The 26,751-nt window shown below is 39.9% G+C and overlaps 1 protein-coding gene across 4 annotated transcripts in view; it reads left to right on the top strand.

The window, feature by feature from the left end:
• The window catches only part of LOC104609445 (uncharacterized), a 29,507-nt gene extending 3,533 nt beyond the window's left edge, over positions 1-25,974 (top strand). For 2 of the 4 annotated variants that reach the window (XM_010275770.3, XM_010275771.3), the window contains exons 3-4: positions 23,643-24,525; positions 24,864-25,974. In XM_010275770.3, coding sequence (XP_010274072.1) covers positions 23,643-24,525; positions 24,864-25,351 — 1,371 coding nt within the window. In that variant the 3' untranslated portion in view covers positions 25,352-25,974. The remainder of the gene's footprint in view (positions 1-23,642; positions 24,526-24,863) is intronic. The other 2 variants (XR_737270.3, XR_737269.3) reach the window with 2 other exon arrangements.
• The last annotated feature ends 777 nt before the right edge of the window (positions 25,975-26,751 follow it).

Below are 26,751 nucleotides of genomic sequence, written 5' to 3'. Positions count from 1 at the left end.
AAAATAATGCGATTATTCTCCCCTCATCATCCCAAAATACACCTCCAATTCCGGATGGTCTTGGGTTTCCCATTCTACTACCATCAAAGTTTGATAAATCCCATTTCTGGTGGAAACCAAAGATGAGTAGTAGCAGGTGTATAAGGAACAGATTTTTGCCACTTCTTCCATTTCCTAAGAATATCATCCATAGTTACATAAGAAAAGGTTTCAAAAGCCCCAGGCCCAGATGGATTCACTATGGCTTTTTATCAAGACTGTTGGGACATTTTAGGTGATGACCTAGTGGAGGTCTTCTTGGAATTCTTTGAAAGAGGAAATATAAATGCGGGTGCAAATGCTACTTTCATAGCTTTGATCCCTAAGAAGGTGCCTGCAGTTCGGCCCAAGGACTTTAGACCGATCAGTCTGATTGAGAGTCTGTATAAGATCGTTTCTAAAGTTCTTGCACTAAGACTCAAGAAAGTCCTTCCTTAATCTCACCAAATCAAGGGGCCTTTGTGAAAGGGAGACAAATTATTGATCAGATTTTAATAGCCAATGAATGTGTGGATTACAAAAAAAGAAAAGGAGAAAAGGGTTTGATTTGTAAACTTGACTTAGAAAAGGCTTATGATTTGGTGGATTGGGATTTTTTGCTAGAAGTGTTGAAGAATAGAGGCGTTGGGGAGAGATGGTGTAAGTGGATGAAGGGTTGTATTACCTCTTGTCACTTTTCAATCTTAGTGAATGGAGTAGCTAGGGACTTCTTTCCTGCAAAGAGGGGCCTTAGACAAGGAGACCCTTTGTCACCTTTCCTCTTCACCTTAGTAGTGGATGTCCTAAGTGTCTTGATTTCTAGGGCTGATTCAAGAAATCTACTAAAAGGTTGGAGAGTTCGGAGGCAACAAGTGATTGTCACTCACCTACAGTTTATGGATGATATCATTCTCTTTTGTGAAGGGGAAATTGAGGAGATGGATAATTTGAGATTGGTGGTGATGCATTTTGAGAGAGTCTCCAATATGAAAATCAATTGGAACAAGAGTTGTGTAGTTGGTGGCTAGGGCTTTAAGTTGTGAGGTAAGTGGTTGGCCTCTGGTATATTTAGGTCTGCCCCGGGGGGGAAATCCTATAATAGAAAACTTTTGGTACCTAGTTTTAGAAAGATTCACTAAAAAGTTAGCAGGGTGGAAGAGAAATTATATCTCACTAGGGGTAGAATCACTTTAATCAAGTCCATTCTGGCAACCTTCCGGTGTATTTTCTGTCTACCTTTAAGTTTCCTGCCAAGGTTGCCAATAAGTTAGAAAAGCTCATGAGAGATTTTCTATGGGAACCGGGTGACTCAAAAAAGGACCATTTAGTGAAGTGGGAAGTAGTTTCTAGGAAAAAGGAAGCGGGGGGTCTAGGCATTGGCAATATAAGATTAAGAAATGTAGCTTTGTTAGGAAAGTGGTTGTGGAGATTTCCTTTGGAGCAAGACAGTTTGTGGCACTCGGTGGTGGAAAGCATTCATGTGATGGCAGCTAATGGATGGGATGCTGTCGTCGACCCTAGGGCTTCTCATTTCTCCCCTTGGAAAGCAATTGCTAGAGTCTTGCCTTCCTTTCAGCCTTTCATCAGATTTGATGTGTGCTCAGGTAATAAAATTCTGTTTTGAGAGGACCTTTGGCTTGGGAACACCCCCCTTAAGGATAGATTCCCGGTAATATATTCTCTTGCCCCAAATAAATTCAAAACCATATCCTCACTGTGTGTCTGAGGGGACTTGGGATTTGGGTTTGAGAAGAGGCTTGAGGGATTTAGAATTGGTTTCTGTAGGTGATATTCATTGTGTTGAATTCAATTTTCCTAGATCTTTCCTACCCAGATAGTAGAATTTGGAAAGAGTCCTCTTTAGGGACTTTCTCTTGTTCATCTTTTTTCAACGCCTTAGTTCAGTCTTCTGTTGTGTTTGTCTCTTTTCCTGCTAAAGAAATCTGGTATTCTCTTGTGCCGCTAAAGGTTAGGGCTTTTTGCTGGGAAGTGGCTCTTCAAAAGATCTCAATACTATGGATGTACTTCAAAGAAGAAGGCCAGACCGGAGCCTTTCCTCACATGTCTGTTACCTTTGCTTAAGAAATGGTGAGACATCGACTCATCTTTTGATTTTTTGTCCTTTTGCTTATTATTTGTGGGATTGATTTTCCTCTTTGTTTGGTTATAGATGGAACCCCCCTTGGGTGTGCTGAACCTTTTTTACTCTAGCTTCTTCCGACAACCAAGGAAAAGGGGTAGGGTAATGTGGAGAATAACAAGAGCAGCCATCCTATGGTCAATTTGGAAAGATAAACAATAGGATCTTCCTAGGGCAAGAAAAGTCCAAGGAAGCACTTGTGGAGGTTGTCACCATCAAGGTTATGCATTGGTTGAAAGTACATCATCTCTTCAAGGACTTCTCTTCAGCTGACTTAATTAGAAATTGGAGTGCTATAGCTGTATCCTCGCCTTCCTCCCCTGTGATACAAGAATGTTGGGTACCACCGCTTCAGTTTAGGGTGAAGCTAAACTTTGATGGAAGCTCCTTGGGTAATCCAGGTTAGTCGGGAGTTGGGGGTGTGTATAGAAACAAGGAAGGAATAGTCTTGGCCCTTTACTCAGGCCCAATTGGGGTGGGAGATTCATTAAGGGCAGAAGTAATGGCCTTACTTAAAGGTTTGAAACTGGCAAAACAATGGGTAATGCAACAATTAGAAGTGGAAGGAAACTCCAAGCTGGTAATAGGGTGGATGCAAGCTGGAAACCTGGGAGTGTGGTCTCTGTTGAGTTGGGCCTAGTTGTTTTTTTATTCTTATTTTAAGCTATTTAGTTAGGAAGTTGTTGTGCTTTAGGCCCATTAGTTTATTTTTTTAAGTTGTGATTGTTTAGCTACATTAGTAGCCGCCCTACTAAGGGCATCCTTGTAATATCTCATCCTTTAAGTTAAGTATAAATATAATGAGGGGTTGGCAGCTAGGGTTAATTCAAGAATCCTGGTTGACTTCCTACTCTTTTCTCTCTTTCTTTTCTTCTCTACTATTGAAATCTTTATCTTCTTCCCCTTTTCCTTTCACAAGAAATTCAACTAAATCTACAATCAGTGATTTCTACTTGGTATCAGAGCAAGGTTGAAGGTTCCTTGAGTTGTTTCCTCATGCAGCCCTAGATCGGCCGACTGCATGGTGATTTAAGAGGCTGATCGAAGTTCTCAGGTAAGCCCAATTTTTGGATTTTTTGGTGGATCTGTGTGCCCTGTAGCTGGTCTAGGGTTTCTCATCAAAATTAGGAAAAACTGGAGAAAGGGGAAGAGTCCTGTTTCTGTTAGACTCTTCAATTTTGACATAGGAAGTGGCGTCGTAATTTTTTAGGGTTCCTTGGAGTTTTCTAGAAGGGGCGGTTCAAGTCCTGCCTGATTTGGAGGCTTCTAGAGAGAGCGGCTGCCTCTTCTCTCTCTTCTTCTGTCCCACAGAAAAGGAATCTTTTGTGGGAAGACGGTCTAGGACACCAGAAAGGTGTTGTTGGTTCTAGAAGTATTTCATTTGATCTTGTTACATATTTCAGTTATTTTCTTTACACTTTTTGAGAAGCATGGAGGATCACGGAGTTGAAAATAAGCTCGAGAGTGAAATGGGACCAGTGGGAGGAGGTGCTGGAGACCTTTTCGGGACTGGGACCTTTACTACATTTAGAAGAGGGCGGAAGTGCCGACAAAGTTAGAAGAGGAGGTTGGCTAAAACATGGTTTGGTTGGTGCTGGACTGAAAAAAATTTAAAAAGGTTTATAAAAGAAGAGGGGGGAAGGTTTTAGCATCTTCATTTGAAGAGTTTGGGGAGGTGGATTCTTGGGCTCTCATCAGTTCAGACCATCAGGTGGTAAAAGAAAACGAATCAGCTGTCAGTTCTGAAGTGAGATTGGCTGATAGCAGTCTTGAGGAGCGGGAGGAGGGATCTAGAAGATCCCCTATCAAGAAAATTGTTGAGAGAGAAGGTGAGATTGGTAAAAGTCTTGACTTAATTTTTTTTTTGGGAGGCGAGGAGTTTGCTAAGAAGGCTTTTTAGGTGTTTGAGAGAAAGAGGATGGAAGAGAGGCTGAAGAAATTGGAAGTCAAGAAAAGGGGTGATTTGTGGGATGAAGAAATTGACGGGGAGGAGGTTAAGTCTTGAGGAGGAGATGTAGGGAGATCGGGTGTATGGATTCTGATTAGGGTCCTTGAATTTGGAGTTGATTGAAGGTGGTTAATGTGGAGTCTTTTGTCTTGATTATTTTATGTTTTTAGGTGGTCCTGGGTGTAAGTTTTTAGTGTCTGTTTTCCTCTCGGGTGATTTCTTGTCACGTTTCTCATGTAATATCTTTTTCTTTAATTAATTTTATATGTAGTAAAAACAGTTAAGACAGTTTAGCTCCCCTTTTTTTGTACTTCAATTTTTTTAATGATTAGTGAAAGTTACTTGTTATTGACAAGGAATATGTCTACTTCTATACAGTGGGTGGGGAGATTGGCAAATGCTTTGGCAGATGTGTTAGCCAAGCAGGGGCAAACAGGGAAGACCTTTTCTGGTCTCAATTGTGATATGTGTTGTTTCTTCCTTGTAATTTATTGGGGGAGGCTGCAACTCGTGCCTCCCCGAGGGTTGTATGAGCTTTCATTCTCAAACCTTTTTTTTATAGATAATAAGAAGGTATTGTATTAGTGAAAAGAGGAGGGCGAGAAGCCCTCAATCATATACAAAAGAAGTGTGCCTTTAATATGCACAGATGATGTACAAAGAGAGCTCTATAATTTCCAAAAGAAAGAAAACTCAAAAAATGATGGACTGCCACTGATAAGAGAAAGAGCTAGCAGGCACATCCACAGAAAGTTTCGATCACCTAGTCCAGCTCACAAGCAGCCTTTCCACCTTCCCTAAACTACCTCCACTGCATTGGATTTAGACTAAAAAATCCTCTGATTGTGCTCGTTCCACACCATCCAAAAAATTGCAAAAGGCAGGCTCTACCACAAGAATTGGCCTTTATCTGAGAAGCAGTTTAACCTCCAACCTGAGATTAAATTGGCCACAGAGGCAGGGGAAACCAGTGATTTAAAAGGCGTGCCTAGGTGCACAGGTGAGGCGCATCTCAGGGTAGGCGCGCCTCGCTCGGGTCCTAGGCACTGCCCTTTCAAAAGGTGCACGCCTGGTGCACCTAGGCGTGTGCCTTTTGAAACTTTGATGCTTTTTTGCTTTTTTTGTGTCTAGTGGCTGGGCCAGGGGCTTCGAGAACCCCCTATTTGGTAATGTTGTTCATTCATTCATCCTAATAAAATGTCTTCTTAAAAAGCAATTAAAACTATAAAATCATTATTTTTTTTTGTGTGAGGACTAAGAGTTTAAGACCTAACGTGGACCTTGCCTCAAGGGTTGTGGTACAAAGGCGGCTCATAGAATCAGGAATGTAATATGTTTTACATCACATTAGCTACTACTTGAAGTAGTGCAATTGAGAAAAAAGAGATTGCGGGTTTTATATGCTTGAAAATGTTTTATATATTTAATTTTATTTTAAATTCTCATTTGAATATGCTTTACATGTTATATTTATGTATTTTAATATTAGATATTAGGTTTTTTAAAGCATTTATTTAAAATTAAAGTTTATATTTTATTAATATTATGTTTAATAATTTTTTTATTTTTTTGCATTTTTTGAAAAATTTTGGCATTTTTTTTGGATTTTTTAGCCATTTTTATTTTTGTGCCTTGCTTAAGAAGGTGCACGCCTTGCGTCTCAGGCACAAATTGACCCCTGCATTTTTTTTTGCGCTTTGCGCTTTTAAAACACTGGGGGAAACCCAAACCAGGTGGAACAGCCTGATGAAATGACACCAGACCTGATAGGTGTAGGGACAGTGAATCAATAGATGATGGATGGATTCATATGCTATGCCACAAAAGCTACAGGTGGTATCCAGCTCTATTCCGTGCCTCAACAGGCATTCATCAGACTGGACCTTATCCTTAACAGCCAACCAAACGAACTGAAAACTGAACCTCCTTCCTGTTCGACCACGGCCTGACATCCCTGGAATTAGGATTGGGTTGGATAGCATTCAAACTGCTTAACAACCCTCCCAAGAGATCCACTTGGAGTCATTAGATTTCTATGAAATCTGGGAACCCACACCACCTGCCTACTAATCAGCTCAAAGAAATCTTTAACAGCACCATCCTTACAGATAACGAGAAAAGGGGGTTGGAACAACTCTGCCTGAGGCTGATCTGAACACCAAATACCATTCCAAAAGGTGATTCTACTTCCATCCCCCACCTTGAAAGAGACATGTTGCTGAAACAAAGGGAGCCGAGCCATTATTCCATTGCAAACACTAGTGCTGTAGGCCTGTTGTGGAGCAAGAGAAATTAGTTCGTTGTAGTTGTCCTTGTTGTTTTCGGTCTAGGATTTGGTGCAGGAGGAATTAGTTCTGCTGTTCTCTTTCCAGAGTCTTTTGGTGGCTATTGTCTAGTGTAAGAAGTGTCCAAGTAGTCTTTCCGTCTTTCCTTCTCTCGGGTGATTTCTTATCACCTTCCTCTGTAATTATTTTTATTTTAATGAATTGTGCTCTTTAATTTTCAAAAAAAAAAAGACCAGGTGCCACAACTGGTGCAACTCTTCCCCATATCTCCACAACCATTTACACATTAGAGCATCATTTAACAAACACAACCTTTTGAAACCCAAACCTCCCATAGCTTTTGGGGTGCAAGCAGAATTCCACAAAGCCAAATGCAATTTCTTTTCCTCATTAGGTCTATCCCATAAACAATGCCTCCTTAATTTCTCCAGAACACTGGCAACTGAAGCAGGCAAAGAGAATAGTGATAAATAATAGGTTGGCAGACTAGAGAGAACACTCTGAATTAAGACCACCTTCCCTCCTTCAGACAAGAACTTTCCTTTCCACCCTGCCAATTTCCTCTTCGCTCAATAACTGGATCCCAAACAGCAGTAGACATGTAATTTGCACCAAGAGGCAGGCCCAAATAATTTGAAAGCAAAGAACCTATCCGGAAGCCCAAGGTAGCAGCTAACTATGCAACTTGTGGGACCTCCCCTATCGGAATGATCTGGCTTTTTTGCAGATTTATCTTCAGACCTGACGCTGCTTCAAAACAGATCAGTAAACATCTGAGGAACAACAAATGTGAGTGAGTAGCTCTTGAGAAGATAAGAGTGTTGTCAGCAAACTGTAACAAGGTAATTGTTGGGCCATTAGTACCCACCGAAAAACTTTGAATAAAGCCTTCCTTGACTGCCTTGTTCACCAACCTGCCTAACGGCTCCACTACTAAAGTAAAAAGAAAAGGGGATAAAGGGTTACCTTGATGAAGACCCCTTCCTCCTTCGAGAAAAACCTTCCGACTCCCCATTAATGAGCACTGAAAACCAGGGAGCTGAAATACAGCGGAAATCCTTTTCCTCCGCACAACCCCAAACCCCATTCTCCGTAACACGTAGTCAATAAAAGGCCAAAACACATGATCATAGGCTTTCTTGAGATCTAGTTTGCACGCCAAACCAGGTTCCCCTTGCCGCAATTGAGAATCTATGCCTTGCTGATAAAAAAATCGAGAATCTATGCATTCGTTTGCAATAAGAGGACCATCCAAGATTTGCCTTTGGTCCCAAAGGCACCTGAGAAGGAAGGACCAACTTACCAATCACCTTTTTGAGTCGGTTGGTCAGCAACTTAGAAATCACCGTGTAGAAACTGGTTATTAAGCTTATAGGTTGAAATTTTATCATTTATAAAAAAAAAGTATATATATATATATGCAGTAAAGGAACAAGAGATAAGTAGATGGGAACAGTTCTCACCATTAGCTTTGCATAAAACACACCAGTGTGGGGATAAGCATAGTTGTCAAGGCGACCGCCTAGGTGACAAGACGCCCTTTGAGGCTCGCCTCGCTTGATCGCCAAGCAGTTTTTTACTTCCTACTATAAAATACTTTTTTGTTCATTCTTTTTTGAGATTATAATTATAAAATAGACATAATTAAATCAAAATAATCATTTTGTGTGTTTATATACTAATTCCTTTTTATTGTTTTCTTATTTATTTAGGGTTTAATCAACACAAACATTGCTAAATGCTGTATTGAACCCTCAAAGACTTCAAAACCTGAACCAAGTAAGCAAGAACTTAAAATTTTATCTAGTCAGCACATTTTGTTCTTCCATATATTCTTCTTCTTCTTCTTCTTCTTTTTCTACTACTACTACTACTACTACTATATGTTGATTTTCTATACTTTAATATGAACTTTATACTTTTCTTGTGAAAATTATGAATAATTATTAATAAAGTATGGCTATGGTACCTAGGGAACTACCTTAGGACCTATCTTTTCAACATAAAAAGAATCCATCGCCTAGGTGATGCCTAGGCGCATGTCTAGGTGACTAGGTGACAAGATGCCCCCTTGTCGCCTAGCCTCGCCTTGGCGGCAGGGCTATCTAGTTTGAGAGAGGACTCTATAGAAGGAAGCACAAGAGAAAAAACTAGGAGTACAAGTCCAAATTTGACTATCTAGTTTAGAAGGTTCAAGGAAAACTTTCACCAACAATTGGAGTAAGCACATCACATTTTGAAGCTCATAGTCTCTTATACCCCTCTTGAGCCTTAAATCCCAACTTACCCCATTGGTAGAGTTTGAGGGGACAAGGAACTTGGAGATAAGCTTATTTTTTAAACAAGAAAGGGCAAAGAGAGAGGGGAATTGTTCTTTTAGAGGGGAAGAGCCCAGCCATGTATGTTCCCAAAATTTAATCCCATTACTACTGCAAAGATTATATTTGATGAAGGGAAGGAAAGATGGTAGGATTTCATTTACGGCCTTCCAAGGAGAAGCTCGATTTCCCTTACTGATGCTCCAGCATCCCATCCATTGTCCAAGAGCCCATGAATACTTGCTATGACCTTAGCCCATAATTTCTCTCTTTTCAACAACAATCTCCATAACCATTTCCCTAGGAATGCAATGTTTCTCTTTTGTATATTCTCTATGCCCAACTCCCTTTATTTTTGTCCCTACATGCCACTTACCATCTTATCCTATGATCCCTCTTACCTTCCCCCGTTTTCCATAAGAAATCCCTTATTACCTTCTCTAACTTCTTCCTTACACCTATTGGGATCTTAAATACTAACAAGTAATAAACTGGTAGGTTACATAGTGCTGACCTAATTAGAGTAATCCTTCCTCCCAAGGATAGATACCCTCTATTCCAGGATGAAAGCCTCTTGGTAATTATTTCTATTACTGGGTTCCAAAAGCTAATTTCTGTAGGATTAGTACCAAGAGGTAGGCTTAGATACATCAGAGGCCATTGAGCTAAGCTATACCCCAAAATATTTGCACATTCTGCCATCTCCCCTTCAGCCATGTTGATCCCAGCAATACAACTCTTCTCAAAGTTCATTTTTAAATTTGACATTCTAGCAAAGAGTTGTACTGACAATTTTAAGTTTTTCACCCATTCCATTCACCTCCCTCACAGAACAATACTGTAACATCTGCAAGTTGTAAATGGGTGGTCAACACACTCTCCTTCCCCGCTCTCCACCCTTCCACTAAACACCTTGAATTTGCCCTTGAAATGATCCTACTCAGAACATCTGCAATAAGAGTGAATATGAAGGAAGAGGGGGGTCTTCTTGCCTAGTCCCACACTTAGCAGGGAAGAAATCACCCACTCTACCATTTACCAACACCGAGTAATGACAAGTCCTCAAACAACCCCAAATCCACTTGAACCATCAATCACCAAATCTACAATGCCTTAAAATCTCGATTAGGAATGTCCAGCCGACCAAGTCATAGGCTTTTTCCAAATCCAATTTACAAATCAGACCTTTTTTCTTTGATCTCTTCATATCCTCAACACATTCATTTGCAATTAAGGTCTGATCCATAATTCGTCTGTTCTGCACAAAAGCTCCTTGATTTGGATATATAATAGCAGGAAGAACTTTCCTGATCCTCTGAGATATGACTTTGGCAATTACTTTGTAAAGACTATTCACCAAGCTAATTGGTCTAAAGTCTTTTGGGTGAATAACTCCACTCTTTTTAGGAACTTGGGTGATAAAGGCATTTAAACCTGGGTTTATTACTCCTCTTTCAAAGAATTCATTAAAAATCTCCATAATATCAAATTTTATTATTTCCCAACAATCCTGGTAAAATGCCATAGTGAAGCTGTTTGGCCCTAGAGCTTCAGACCTATCCATTGAGATTATAGCTGCTTTGATTTCCTCTTCCTCATAAAGTTTTGCCAACCCAGCTTTTAAGTCCTCAGGTATAGATGGCCACTCCAACCCTTCAATCCAGATTCTTTCACCAATGGGCTGCCTGAAAATAGATTTAAAATGATCCAGAAAAGCCATTCATCAAAAAAAAAAAAAAAAAAAAAAAAGATCAACAAAAGCCCTTGCAATCTCTCCTGGTGGAGATAGAACCTCACCATCAATCTCCAATTTGGATACAAAGTTCTTACTTCTTCCGTTGGCCTCAGCATGAAAGAACTTTGTGTTTCTATCTCCCTCTTTAACCCACTTATTTCTCGATTTTTCCTCCAACTAATTTCTTATTTTAGTAATATATCCTCCATTTTTTTCTTCAAATCCCATCTTCAAGAGAGCCTTGGATCTCCTTGTTATCCAACTTTTCAATTTGATGAAAAACCTTTTGTTTAATTTCTTCCAATATGCCAATGTGCAAAACATTCCATTCCTTGATTTTGGCTTCCAGCACTTGCAATTTCCTATGGAATTGCATTCCTTTCCAATTGGCTCTGGGCCTACCTCTTCCCACCACTCCTTTATTTTATGAATAAACCCCAGATGGACATAACAACATGTTCTCAAATCTGAAGGGAGTTGGGACCCAACGCCTCAACTCTTCGTGTCTTCCTTATAAAGTGCAACCGGCCAATGGTCTGAGGTTAGTCTTGGTAAATCCTTCGCAATTAAACCACCCAGTGCTCCTCCCAATCCACTGAGAATAAAAATTTATCTAATCTAGAGCAAACAGAGTTAGGTTGGAGGTTTGACCAAGTAAAGCTGTGATGGGCTAAAGGCAAATCCTTGAGTTCAAAGGAATTCACAAATAAATTAAATTTCCTCATGCTAGTTGTGATCCTTTGCCTTGGATTATTTATTTACTCTGAAAATCTGACAACATTGAAATCACCCTCAATACACCATTATCCCTCCTGCAAGCCTCTGATAGCACTGAGTTCTTCCTACATTTCATTTCTTTCTATATAGGTATTCAGTCCATAAATATTGGTTAGAAGTTAGAACCCATTAAAACCCATCCTTAACCTGTTTAAACTTAATGGACACTGTAAAGTTTCCAATCAATTCTTCTACTCCTTCCAATACTTCAGTCCTCCATAGAGTGGTAATGCCACCCGAGGCCCCCCAAGAGGGGGGGTCATGCCCAACTTATGCCCCTGGATTTTCATAAGCTTTTTACCCATCTATTGTCAAAGTCTGCCAATTTGGATTCCTGTAACAAGACCACATCAGGCTTTTCTTTTCTGAGAGCCTATTTTCTTATAACACTTTTCCTTGCACTCCTCAAACCACGTAAATTCCAGCTTATTATCCTCATTCTAACTTTGTCAAAAAACCCCTTTACTAGTTCCCTCTTCTTTACTCCCCTGTTCACCTTTCCCCTCTACCACTGAATTCCTTGTCCCCTTCAACATCTATTCTTAAGCTTTCAACCTCACTTAATTTCCTCTCCCTTCTTTTTTCCCCTTCTTCCATCTTTCTAAGGTAGGCTTTCAGTTTGTTAGGATCCTTAATCTTACAGCCTAATTTCCCAATAAAGCCAGCAACTGAATCTTCCTCCCCCTCCTTTTTCTAACTTGTTCCTCAGACCCTCATCAGGATTTTTTCCTCTTGGATCTGCTAAGGGACTTTCAGATTTCTCTCAAATTTTCCAGTTTTCTTTTTTAATGCCTCAAGAAATTCACTAATTAAACTCCAGATTTTTTCCCCTCTTTCTCTATTTCCTCCCCCTCAATATTCCAGATTGCCCCGTCAGCCACCTTAATTGGAATTAGCGATTCATTGGCTCTTGGATGGGTAGGAGAAGAGGATACTGGATCACCTGTTTCGGGCACAAAAGAAGGATTGGTACTAAAAACTGAATTGACTTCAATACCTGGTTCCGGAGGGGGAATGTTTGGCACAATTAACAAATCGTTCTTTGATTTCCCATCCAGCTTAGATCTAGGAGCAGCATCTTCCACTAGGGGTGTTACTAAGTTGGGTTTGCCTGTCATGCCACTGTAACTACTTGGACTGCTTTCAAGTGTCTTTCACTTATCCCTGACCGGTGCATCTCTGCTAGGTTTTTGGTAATCAAAGTTTCCTTCTTTCTGAACCCCTTGTAAATGTTGAGATTTGGGATATAAGTTTTCCTCAGTCGAGTTTTCAGTTTTCTCCTCTGATTGTGTCCTCTGCGCTAGAGTGTTGCTAATTCCTTCCTCTTTCAAGTTTTGTTGAGGTTCAGAAATCATGCCATGTTCCTTCATTTCCCCTAACAACCAATCAGTCCTTAAATCTATATCATTCTCTCCCTCCAAAGTGTTGTCTTTGCTGATGTTTCCTATGCTGGTTCAGTGGAAAGTCTTGGGAATCTTTGCCTACTTAGACCTCACTTGGTCACTGGTACAATGCATTGCTCCCAGGTGACCTCATGGATGGCATCATAATGGTCTAATCTTATCAAGCTTATATCATTTCCTCTCTCTTAGTAATATCTTGTTGACATGGAGGTATCTTGGTTAATTTTGTATCATATAAATCTGCATCTTTTACTGTTGTCAGGAAGTGTTCTACTACTACGACAAATCAATTCATATAAGCTAACCGCTTATTGGTTGTATCTCTTTATCAGAGGAATAACGGATGTCATTATTGGCTTACTTATTAGTTGGCATTAATAGGGACAGAAGAGTATTTTTGGAGCAATTTTCTGTTGTTATTGAAAGTTTGAAACCTTTTTGGGGACCCCAAATTACTATGTTTTATTTTGTTCCCTATAATCATAAACAAAGACCAAATTCCCCTAGCTTTATTGCTAGATATGAGCCAAATGTATCTGGTTATGACATTCTTTTAGACAACAAATTTTTTTCCAATCCTTGAGAACCAATAGGATGGGATATTTATAATTTTCAGTCTCTCCACTATTTGAGAAGAGTCTTGTTGTTTACAGTGAAAAATTGGAGCACTGATTTATTTGGAATTCACTGTTGACCAAGTTAGTCTATTTTGCTTTCTGTCCAATTAAAATTAGCAGCCTTTCAGGTTAGCGGCAATGTTGCTAACCTTTAAGCTTAGAAGTCATGCTAATTTATTTCCTAAGTGCTCAGTTTTCTTCTATCATGGAATAATAGTAAACTGATTATGTTAGTGGACCAATTATATCAAATACTTCTTAATTTACATTTAGTAGTTTAAGTTTTTTTTGATAAATAACATTAATTCCATTAAAATAAAGAATAAATACAAGAAAATCCCCTTAGAGGCGTGAGGAGCAGCCTCTCCAAACAGCAAATACACAAACTACAACAGAGAAAGCATGAATGTTGAAATTAAAACAATAGTTACAATTGTGCCTAGAACAATGTTTCCCTATTTATCCCTTGTTTTGCCAAGACATCAGCAAAAGCATTTTCTGATCTCCCAACCCATTGTACTGTTATAGACATATTTCTTGTCAGCCATTTGAATTTCTTTAACTCATTTTTGTAGCCCCAAGTGACATCCTCCAGATTATTTAACCAGTCCATCACTGTCTTAGAGTCTCCTTCAATCAAAAGCTTCTCCACGCCCACTTCTTTTGCAAGAAGTATTCTTTGTATTGCAGCTAACAGTTCTGCCCGGATAGAGTTCCCAACTCCTAAAGGGCCAGAGTAGATTAAGATAACCTCTCCAGCCTCATTCCTCAGTACACCTCCCATCCCAAAGGGGCCCGGGTTACTTTGTCTACTCCCATCAAAATTCAGCTTCACAGAACCAAGAGGAGGGGGGACCCAGCTAGTCACTACCCTTCCCTTGTAGGAGGAACAGCTTGCTACCAACTTCCAATCCTTCCAACAATCAGTAAAAGTGAAATGGTTAAATAATTCTAGAGTCTTTAACCAATGTAATGACCTGGACATAATGCAGTCCTTTAAGGCTTGATTGCTTCTTCCTTTTTCTTGGAAGATTCTTGTTTTCCTTTCTTCCCATACTGTCCATAACAATGCTGCTCGCGAGCATCTCCACATTTTCCTTTCACTTTTATGGGGCCAAGAGAAGAAATAAGGGTTAAAGATTGTGCTTACTTCTGCTGGTATATTCCAACTATACCCAAACAAAGATAGAAGCCAAGCCCAGAGCTCTATAGTTACACTACAAGATAAAAATAGATGATTACAATCCTCACCATGAGATCTGCAAAGGATGCACCAGTTTGGTGAAATACAAAGGACGAGTCTTCTCTTTTGTAGGTTATCAATCGTGTTTACTTTACCATGCCACACTTCCCAGCACAAAGCCATAGCCTTGGGGGGACCAGCCTACACCAGACTTCTTTAGAAGGGAAACTCTGTTGAGAGGGAGATTGGCAGAGGAACTTGAAAAAGGAGCCACAAGAGAGAGACTCATTGGGGTGAATGGCCCAAATCCTTTTATCAAGTTTCGAGGGATCCAGCCAAACCTTATCAAGGAGACACAAAAGAGTAGACAAACACTTGATTTCCTCATCCCTTAACCCTCTACAGAAACTAAAGTCCCAAGACAAAGCTAGTAAACATAAATTCGACAGAAGGAATTTTGAGATCACCTCTTTTTTATACAAGGAAACAGAGTACAACGAAGGAAAAAGGTCTTTCGGAGGTTGATTTCCAACCCAAATGTCCTCCCAAAACCGAATAGAATTACTTGAGCAAGCATCATACCTGACACCGCTGAGGAACTGTGGAAGAATTTTGTGAATTGCTTTTCAAGGTATGGCTAGGTTAGCCCTCCTTGATGCACTAGCATCCCAACCACTCTCTGAACATCCATGAATACTCTTCACTACTTCGTGCCAAAGTCTATCCTGCTCCAAAGGCCATCTCCACAGCCACTTCCCTAATAGAGCTGAGTTCTTTTTAAGCACATTTCCTAGCCCTAATCCTCCTTCCTCTTTGCTTCTACCCACAACCCCCCAATTAATTAAATATTCTTTTTTACTTTCTCCCGGTTCCCACAGAAAATCTTTCATCAATTTTTCCAACTTCGCTTCCCTAGACGGTATCCTAAAGACAGAGAGATAATAGGTAGGTAGATTCATGAGGGTAGCTTTTATCAAAATGATCCTCCCACCCAAAGAGATATAATTTTTCTTCCACACAGCTAATCTCTTTTCCAACTTCTCCAAGAATGGGGCATAGAACCTACTCTCCCTAGGGTTTGCTCCCAACGAAAGCCCTAAGTAAGAAAAAGGCCAGGAGGAAATGGAGCACTCAAGACAGCCTGCAATCGCCTCAACCTCCTCAAAAACTAAATTTACTCCGGCTATGCTACTTTTTCCTAGATTGATTTTCAAATTAGAGACTCTTTCAAAAACTGTAATCAATTCTTTCAAATTTTCCACCTCACCGAAGCCTCCCTCACAGAAGATCATCAAGTCATCTGCAAACTGAAGGTGAGTGATTAGAATTCGGTTTGTGCCTACTCTCCAACCCCTTATCACATCTTCCCTATCAGCCCTATTAATAATTCGACTAAACACATCAGCTACCACGGTAAAGAGGAAGGGTGAAAGTGGGTCCCCTTGTCTGATACCCCTACTTACTAGTTGGAAAAAAATCCCTCACCACCCCGTTTACTAGGATGGAATAGTGACAAGATCTAACACAACCAGTCATCCAACTACACCATCTTTCCCCAAACCCACACTTCCTCAAAACCTCTAGTAGGAACTGCCAGTCCACCAAGTCATAGGCTTTCTCCAGATCAAGCTTACAAACAAAGCCTCTTTTCTTGGACCTCTTCATCTCTTCCACACATTCATTGGTAGTCAGAATCTGATCAATTATCTGACGCCCTTGGATGAAAGCCCCTTGAACCTGACTAATAATGGAGGGGAGGATTTCTTTAATCCTTAAAGATAGGACCTTGGCCAGGATTTTATAAATACTAGTCACCAAACTAATTGGCCTAAAATCATTAGGATGGAGAGCATCAACTTTCTTTGGAACTAGGGCCAAGAATGTGGAATTAATGCCTCGGCTAACTATATGCTTATCTGCAAACTCATTAAAAACCTCACAAAGATTACCTTTTATCACCTCCCAACAATCCTGGTAAAAAGCCATTGTAAAACCATCTGGTCCTGGAGCTTTGGATCTGTCCATCAAAAACGTTGCCTTCCTAATCTCTTCTTCCTCAAAGTTTCTTTCCAACCATCTAACCTAATCTTCCTCCGACCTTGGCCAATCAACTCCTTCGATTTCCCTCCTCTCTTCCAAGGATCTTCTGCAAATCGATTTGAAATGTTCCACAAACTTTCTAGTTTGTTCTCCTTCCATTTGCTACATCATGAAAAAACTTAGTATTCCCATCACCTTCCATAATCCATCTTTGCCTCAGTAGGACCTCTTCTAGGTCCTTCTTCAATTGTCCTCTCAGAACTCTCTCTCCCCCTCCTCCATTCTAGATTGAGCCTTTCTTTCATCCAACTCTTCTATCCTAGAGATTAGATTCACTTTTTGCTCCTCAAGTCTTCCAAAATGTTCCTTATTCCAAACTTTTATTTTGGCTCTTATCCTCTACAGTTTCTTGTGAAATCTTACCCCTTTCCATTTTATCCCCCTCAATTCCTCATTCCACCAAAGCTTTACTTTATTCACAAAATCTGGTGGGTTAGCCACGTGTTTTCAAACCTAAAGGGTCTAGGTCCACTGATAAAATCTTCCACACCTATTCTTATAGGACAATGATCCGAGGTCACCCTAGGCAAAGGTCTAGACACCAAGTTTCCCCAATAGTTCTCCTAATCAACATTAAAGATAAGTCTATCGAACTTCGACCACAAGGGCACTTCTTGTAAATTAGACCAAATAAATCGAGCTTGCACTACTGGGATCTCCTTTAACTCATAATCAACAATAAAGTTATTAAACTTTTTCATGCTAGTTGTGATGGTTTGTCGGGAGTTATTAGTTTCTTCAGAAAATCTTATCACATTAAATTCCCCTCCCAAACACCATGGACCAACCTTCCCATAAACCTTGAATTGCATACAGTTCCTCTCACATGTCATTCGTTTCTCTATAATTATTGGGACTGTAGACATTAGTTAACACCCAAGTAAAGTCATCCTCTACATTCTTAAATTTGATGGAAACTAAGAATCTCCCTATTAACTCCTCCACTACCTCTACTACATCATCTTTCCAAAGTGTGACAATCCCCCCTTAAGGCAGCTAGAGCATTTTATTTAAATCCTTTTTGCACGGTTTTTACTTTTCCCACCTACCTTAATTGTTTTCAAGCAATAAGTAGTGTGAATTTTCATTCTCTCTTTTAGTCTTGACTTTTTTTTTTCTTTTAAAACAAAACACAAGTAACTTGCATAGCAAGAAAAAGTTTAGCCAAGAATTTTGTACCTTGTCACTTAGATGGCAAGCCCTACAACTCTTGTTGTAAGGGTATTTTTTTTCTTCCTTTAAGTGGAAAAGATAAACTTACAAGTTTTTTTTTTTGATGAATAAGATAAACTTACAAGTTACAACAATCGGAAGTAGTAGTAAATCCATGTTACACTTATTTTAAGATATACTGAAAAAGCATTAGACCTGTAGGCCTGCAATAATACCTGTAATGTAAACATGTAAATTGTGACATCTATTAAGACATACTTAGAATAGTGAGGCAAACTTTGAGTCTTTGACTGTTTTAGATTATTCTTCCAAAGGTTTTGAAGCAATTGTTTTTGGAAAGGATCGAGTAGTAAGCCAACCCTAAATGGAGGGATGAAGTTCCTTCCATTGTTCAGAAATTCTTCAAAATGGTGGAAACTCCGTTTGAGAAGAGAATCAAGATAATAAGGTTTGATAATGCCAAGGAGTACTTTGAAAAGCATCTTCAACTCTTCCTTGAAGAAAGAGGAGCAATTCATCAAAGCTCATGTTCCCATACTCCACAATAGAATGGTGTGGCAGAGAGAAAAAATAGACATGTGGCTGAAGTTGCTAAAGGGCTTCTTTTCCAGATGCGTGTGCCCACTCGTTTCTAGGGAGATGCAGTTGAGGCAGTGGTGTATCTCATTAATAGACTTCCTTCACGAACTCTTCACCTTTAGTCTCCTCATCAGCTTCTTTTCCTGAATGATCCATTTTTCTATCTTCCTCTCAGAGTCTTTGGTTATAGTTGCTTTGTTCAAGATTTGAGTCCCTCGCCTCAAACTTGATCCTAAGTCTATCAAGTGTGTTTTTCTGGGTTACTCTTCAGTCCAAACGGGGTACAAGTGCTTCGATCTTCACTCTAGTTGACGGTATGTGTCTAAGGATGTTATATTTATTGAGTCTACTCCTTTCTTTCAATCATCTCGTCCTTCACTTTAGGGGGAGAGTGTCAATGAAGATCGGACTCTTTTTTGTCTTCTTGTTCCTGCCTCTATGGGCATTTCTAGTAAATATTCCTTTCTTCCCACTTGTAGTGATGATATTCTTGTTCGTCCTCCTTCTCATGTTCCTCATCCACGGTCTTGGCAACAGTGGTTTATAAGGCATAGAAAGAAAGTTGCTCATGATGCTGATTGTCCACCACAACTTGATCACCTAGCTCCAAGTAATTCTAAAAGCAACCTTAAACCTGAGGTTCTTATTGCCACTTCTACTGAGCCTCATACCTCACAATTTGACCTTGACCTTCCCATTACAATTTGAAAAGGAAAAACAGATTGCATTGCCTATCCCATCACTATGTTTCTTATGATGCCCTTTCACCTTTCTACTTTGCCTATGTTTCTGCCATTTCCTCTGTTTCTATTCCTTGTAACATTATAGATGCAGTGCGGTCCCCTCAATAGAAATATGCTATGAACCAAGAGATGAAGCCCTCATAAAGAAACAAACTTGGGAGATTGTTCCTTTTCCTAAAGGTAAGGTCCCAGTGGGTTGCAAGTGGGTGTATATAGTTAAACACTGGGTGGATGGCTCAATTGAAAGATACAAAGTTAGGTTGGTTGCAAAAGGATACATCCAAATATATGGGATTGACTATTAGGAGACCTTTGTACCTATAGACAAAATGAACTCTATTCGAGTGATTATGTCTCTTTTCTGCTCACTATTCATGGCCTCTATACCAGATGGATGTGAAGAATGCCTTCCTTAATGGAGATCTTCAAGTGGAGGTCTTCATGGATCTTCCCCAAGGAGCAAGCTTCGCTGGCAGTGAGGGGAAGGTTTGTTCTCTAAAGAAATCCCTTTATGGGGTCAAGCAATCTCCTAAAGCTCAGTTTGATAGATTCAGTAAGGTTGTTATTAAAATTGGGTTCATTTAATCACGAGCAGGTCATACTATCTTCATAAGAAGAGTTAATGGCCCAGTAACTCTGCTAATAGTATATGTTGATTACATTATTGTCATCGAAGATGATAACTCTGGAATAGTCCAACTAAAGTTATTTCTTGCTTCTGAATTTGAGATCAAAGATCTTTGGAATCTTGGATACTTTCTTGGAATTGAAGTGGCAAGGTCAAAGGAAGGGATTTTCATTTTGCAAAGAAAGTATGTTCTTGACCTCCTTCATGAGGTTGGCAAAGTTTGGGGGTGCAAACCAATTGAAGGTCAATAATCATAAACTAAATGCGGATGACGGAGACGTTCTTCTAGACAAGGGTGTTTAGCGAAGACTAGTTGGTCGACTTATCTACTTGTACTTGACCAAACCTGATATGTCCTATGCTGTGAGTGTGGTGAGTTAGTATATGCATAACTCTAGAACTTCACATATGTAGGCAGTTAATGGGATCCTTGCCTACTTAAAGGAGTGCCTAGGCAAAGGAATGTTGTACTCCTATCATGGGCAACTCAAGGTTGAAGCTTATACTGTAGGTTCTGTAGATGATAGGAAATCCACCTCTAGTTATTATGCATTGGTGGGAGGTAATGTTGTGTCTTGGAGAAGTAAAAACCAATCAGTTGTAGCTCGATCCAGTGCAGAAGCAAAATATAGGGCTATGGCTCACGATGTATCAAAATTACTTTGGCTGAAGACCTTGTTATTTGAGATTGGAATCCGAGCTGAAGTTCCATTGAGGTTGTATTGTGATAATCGAGCTGCTATATACATTGCACATAATTCAGTCCAACATGATCACACAAAGCACATTGAGGTTGACAAACACTTCATTAGAGAAAGGTTAGGCAATGACGAAATATGTGTCTTTTGTCAAGTCAAAAGATCAACTTGTTGATTGTTTTACCAAGGGCCTCCACAATTTGAAGCTTGATAGAAACCTAGGCAAGCTGGGCATGATAGATATTTATACTCAACTTGAGGGGGAGTGGTGAGATTATGCATTGTGGGCAGGGGTATTTATGTCTTTTCTCCCTATTTGTATCTAGGTGCCATTCAAGAGCATATATGTAATATTCCTTTATTAAGTAAAATGAAAATTTTCTTGTGTGTGAATAGTAACACGTCCTATTCTCCTGAAATCTTCTCTTTTCTTCCTCTTCATTCTCTCTTCTTCTTCATCATCATCATATACTCTTATTCCAGCTAATTTGATTGAATTGAAGTCATGTAGATGGTAAGGAAGTCTGGAGTCACCATCAATCTAGGCTTTGATTCACCACTAGGGGTGGCCTTTTTATTTCAACTTGTACTCTAATAAGCTGAACACCAACAGAGTAGGTCTGATCCAAGCAGCAAGAATATTTGCCTTTAATAAGAATAAATCACTGCTGAAATGTCACCAGAATGAGAACCAGCTTGTGTACATGCGACCCACAGGACTAAGGAGGATAAACAGTGGCCTGATTACCTCAACAACACCATGGTTAGATTGGAAATGCACAACTTGTGACCTGATTACTATTGCTATACCACTTTGACATCTTAAAATCAGACACATAGCAATCCTACACTGCTAAGGCATAGACAGGCATAGACATTCATCATTAACCATTACCGCACCATAAAACTGACTTGAGTATTCCACTTGGACAACGGCTCTATTGTGGAGTGGTTAGATTTGGGTGGGAATCGAGGGAGGTCTGTTCTATGTTTGGGGTGAGTGTATGGAAAGGAATTATGAAACTTAACCAAGAATTTAGGAATCTTACTAATTCTTGGTAGGGAATGGGACTAGGATAAGATTTTGCGAGGATGGTTGGAGTGGAGTTGGTAGGTTATGTCAGTTATGTCCAAGATTGTTTAGATTGGCTGACCATGGCATCACTATCAACTGACACTATGAGATGTATGGGGATAAGCTGGTCTGGAGTCCTAAATTCAGAAGGCCTCCTTGAGATTGGGAGGTGGAGTGTGTTAAGTCGTTGGAAAACTCAAAGGTGTCAAGCTCTTCAAGGTATGAGCTGTTGTGGAAGGAGTGCAAGAATGGGAGATTTACTGTTAAGTCCTTTTATTCAGCTTTACTAAAGGAGCGAGTGGATGGAATCAGGTATGAAGGTGTGTGGGGCAACCCAGTTCCTCCAAGGGTAGAAGCCTTTACGTGGCTGGTGACTATGGATAATGTTTCAACTTCAGAGCATCTGAAATCAAGAGGTTTCAGCATGTCAAACATCCATCTGATGTGCATGGAGAATGAGGAAACAAATTTCACTTGTTCTTCTCTTGTAGATTGTCTGGTTTCTGCTGGAAACATTATTCAGCACTGTTTGGTATGCAAGTGTTCCAACCAAGGTCTCTGGCTGAAATCTTTTCCAAGTGGCTATCACTTGGGGGGAGTAAGAAAGCTAAGGTGGTGTGGAGCTGTTTACCATTTGCTGTATGCTGGATCATCTGGAAAGAAAGAAACAGAAGAGTGTTTGAAGACAAACAGTGAGAGGTAGAGAAGATTGTGGCAGCCATTGGAGAGTCTGTTGTGGATTGGTCGACCATTACAATCACCTTTTCTTCTTTATTCTTTGAGATCATCTCTTCTGCTACTGGTTGCATTATCTGGACCTCATCCTGTCACCTTTGGCAATGGGCCTGAGGTTTGCTCCTCTGAAAAAGGCTTTTCTGCATGTAGATCAAAGAAGACCAAATTGTTCTTTTATTTTCTTTGTGCTTAATTAAAGAAATTGAATTTTTTCCATATTTGGATTGTGGTGTTCTTCAGTTGGAAATCCTAGCCATCTATTGCTTTTTCATTTAAATTCTCAAAAGATGTGAAAATAGACATAAGAAGAGCAAATTGGGCTTTTGATCAAGAAATGGATTTTCCTTAAAGTTTTTTCCAATGCCTTTTTCTGGCCAATAGTGGTTGGAGAGAGTATTAAAATTGGATTGGTTGTTGACCAGACCCACTTTGGCATCTGGATGATGGTTTAAATTAGGGCTGTTCATAAGAAGGCCCAACCCGACCAAACCGACCAACCCGGACCGACCCAACCCGAGTCGGTCAGGTTTTCATCAGCACGAGTCGGTTTCGGGTTGTGCAAATTCCTAAACCGATGATTCGGGTTGGTTTCGGTTTTCTTGTGTGAAAACCGAAACCAACCCGAACCGAACCGACTTAGTTCCGTTCAAACATGAAGTTCCAAAGCCCATTAGGCCACCTAGTTTTTGAATGGTTGCAAGAAACTTTGGATTAGTGAATAGTGATTAATGAACAACTTTTGTGATTAACTTTTCATTTAAATTTTATCATAGGAGATGGTTGAAATGATGTTCAATTTATGATTGTTTTTAAAATTAGCAAGATTTTATCATAGGGATGAACTTAGAACCGAACCCGACTCAAACCAACCCAACCCGACCAGGTCGGTTTTGCTTAACACTGGGTCGGTTTTGGTTTCTATGTCAGGTAACCCGACCAGGTCGGGTCGGTTGGAAAAACTGCAGTAAACCGACCCAACCCGACCCGTGAACAGCCTTAGTTTAAATTACTGTCTAGTCATGGTTTAAACATTATGTTGTTCCTTCCTTGACATCACCCTGCAGACTTATGCGTATTCACCATCTTTTCCCATGGTAAAATTGACCATTTGGTAGTTGTACTCTATAGGCCTCAATGGAAAATCAGCAACTCTAATTAGGGGTATTTCTGGATTTCAGATAATACACATTATGTATTTTCAGTTTTCAACTTTTTCATGGTCAGTAATTCATGGAAGTTGCTTTCATGCTCTCATTTGAACTTCAAAGAGCCCATTATTTATATTCCTTTGATCAACAATGTAGTTTTTCTACTTCTGTTTCAAGTCTTTGTTTTCTTGAAAGAAAGCATCAAATTTTGATAAAAGAAAATTTTATTGTAACTTGGAGTTAAATTATATGTTATTTGGGCATGACATTCCGTGAACCTTCTTCCGTTTGGTTTTTCAGTTGGATTTACCTTGATCCTAACTGGGTGGTGATTTTCAGGAAAAACTCAAGGAGAAGAAGCATAAAAAGGAGAAAAAGGACAAAGAAAAGAAAGAAGGAAAGGAGAAGAAGAACAAGGAGAAAAGCAAAGATAAGCATAGGGAGAAGAAAGATCGAAAGGAGAAGCACAAAGATAAGAAGGACAAGGAAAAGGATAAAGATAAACACAAGACCTTCGGTGACAAGAGAAATGAAGGGCGACCTGAGGGGCATAATGCAGAGACACTTGGTCAGAACATTCAGTGTGCTGAGGAGATCAAAGATTCTAAATTTGTGCAGGAGTTGGGCAGGAGGATCAGATATGAAGACAAGGGGACAGGAAACCAAATGGTTGAGAACTTCACAGGTACAGATCATAGGAAAGCTGAGTTTATGTGCAGATTGGTTGAGAAGGGTATGGAAAATAGCGTTCAAGGGAAAGAAAATAATAAGGACAAGAAAAGTGATGATAGAAGGGCAGATGGGCAAAGAAACAAAGATGAGGAAAAAGGCATGGGAAATGCAATGCTTCAGAGCTCCACCAAAATGGACCAAAGAACAGCTGAAAAAACGGCTCGACCAATGGAGAAGGATACTGAGAAGAGGATGGAAGGGAAAGAAAAAAATAAAGACAAGGAAAATAGACGGAAGGATAAACACAAGGAGAAAGATCGAGAGAAGAAAGGCAAAGGAAAGGATAAAAACAGGGATAAAGAAAAGGAGAAAGTGAAGGAGAAAAGCGAGCTTCGAGAGCAGGACAAGTACAGGGAGAGTAGCAAGAAAGACCCTGTAGATACTCCAAATGTCAAAACCTTTCACCTTCCCAAGGACAATGAAAAGAGTGCTGCTACGGATGGAAACCTCAAGAAAAGAAAACGCTTCGAGATGAATGGATTTTTACATGGTGAGTCACTCATCTTTGTGCTGCATTATTGTAGTACTGTAGCATCTCTGTTTCTCTCAAGTTGTTAGAAGCACATCTTGAACTGTGTGCTTTCAACTAGGGATGTAATAGAGGCATTGCAGTACTTGATGGCCTTAAATGGTTTGTTTTGGGGATGCTGACCGATGGTTTTGACTAAACTATTTCCAACTGGTTAGGATCATTTTCTGTTGATAATTCATCGTCTTGTGTGATCAATCAAAAAAAAAAAAAATCATTGTCTTGTGTGGGTTTTCCTGTCTTAGCTTCTTATTAGCTGATGCGCAACTTTGTACTGTTTTCTTTTAATTTTCTTTCAGACAATGAAATTCGGCCTAATAAGTTGCCAAGACCCAGCTCTTCCTCTCACCCATTCCCAGAGAATGGAAGGAAATTAGAAACATGCCAGACTGCTATCCAGTTTACTTCAGATAGGCAGGGGGCAGCCAATAACCATAAGGTGGATGATAAGGAACACAAGGTTAATGGTATAATACAAGATCAACCTAGTTCTGCTTTCTCAGCAAAGCTTTCTTTCACCACAGTAAAAGCTAATGGGAATGGTGAAGCATCTACAAAACCGTCACATCCTGATTTCAAGTATCTAAGCCAGATACTGACAGTACCTAAAATGGAGGAATGGTCTGATTTTGATGACCAAGAATGGCTATTCAGCAGTGATAACCTCCGACTGGAGAAGCCCAAGCAGCAATCCTCAGGGGTTGACGAGATAACGCAGGTGTGGGCTGAAGCTTTGCGGATAGAGTCAGCTGATGTTTGTGCACTGCCATATGTCATTCCATACTGATTGATATTCAGTGGAGTTGGTGTTCTCGCCATTTCCATCTCAACACTGCAGGGGCCCGGAAAGACCCTTTTTGAAGGTATGGCAGCTTCTGGGTCTTGAGGTTGTCAGTTTCTCATACTGCATTATCCTGTTGTTAGACTCCCTGTTCTTTCAGGTATAAATTTTGCCGAAATCTGTTGCAGTAATTTATGCTTGTGCCTTCACCTTGCCCTGAAATTGTTTTATATGGAATCAAATGTGTCAGATTACCCATCATTGCTTGCTCCATACGTTGGTGCATCTTTACAGGACTTGGGATTAGAGAGGGTTTTTGGCTTCTCTTTCTGTAAGTAGTAATCAATGAGAGCCATCATAGATGTATCAGGAGAGACATGCCATATACTCCAAATCATATGTCAAGCCAAATAGAAAGGAAGGGAAATGTGGTTTGGAAAGATGGCTTAACTTGTGCAATTATTTTCCATTTGTTTCTTGAAGCTTAAAGGCTCATCTAATTGAGAGAAGCGTGGAGTGGTCTTTGCTACACCACCGCACAATTTTGATTTGTAACATATAAGTCTTATTTACAAGAAATGTACAATAGAGGGAAAAGAGAAAGCAAGAGGTATTCCTATTCATTTATTTCAGCTTGCATAATGTCTTAATCTGGATCTAAACATTAATGCTGGACTGATTAGTAGAATCTTCGTTGAGAACAAGCACAGTATGTGCATTTTATGCATACACTGACTGCATCATCACTACTTAATGTGCAAGAAATCTACTGGGTGGGCCAGAAGATATAATTATCTTTAGCTATTGAAATTACTCTATTATTTGGTCGATGGCATTTGAGCCAAATATCTCTTCGAGTCTAGAGTTAGATGGTCAAATTTCATTTGGTGAATCTTGATTATTGTTCTTCTGGTGAATCCCGGGCAGGATTTCTTCTGGTGGCAAACCCAGGCTATTCTGTTCGAAGTTTACCGGGTTCTATCATCTATGATTTGAGACTTTGAGTACCAATATCATGTACGAGCCTTAAATGTTTTTCCTACTTCGTCCTTCTCTGCTTCCTCTAAGCTGGTCCTAGTGGAAAAGGCCTTAAGAGATGGAGGCGGAGGCGGTTTCCTGTTTGCTTCTGGGAAAACGCAATGGCCGACAGGCCGAGTCCGAGTGGTATCGAAATGGCTGAATTTGTCTGTCCATATAAGTATCAAAATGCCTTCTGCAGTGCTTGCTGGCGTCGGTCCTAGTCCGTCAGATTTTTGGGATACATATGAATGCTGAAATACATGGTTTTAAAAAACGATTCGGAAGCGGAACCGTTCTGGCCACAAGTTTCTGGGTTGATGGTTCGACTGTTCGGTTCAAAATGGATGTTCTATTCTGACAAAAAATAAAAATAAAAAAACTATCAG

This window comes from Nelumbo nucifera, chromosome 3 (genome assembly GCF_055504915.1).
Source record: "Nelumbo nucifera cultivar China Antique chromosome 3, China Antique-T2T, whole genome shotgun sequence".
Lineage (NCBI taxonomy): Eukaryota > Viridiplantae > Streptophyta > Magnoliopsida > Proteales > Nelumbonaceae > Nelumbo > Nelumbo nucifera.
The sequence above is the reverse complement of the archived record's forward strand: the minus strand, read 5'-3'. Positions and strand labels throughout refer to the sequence as shown.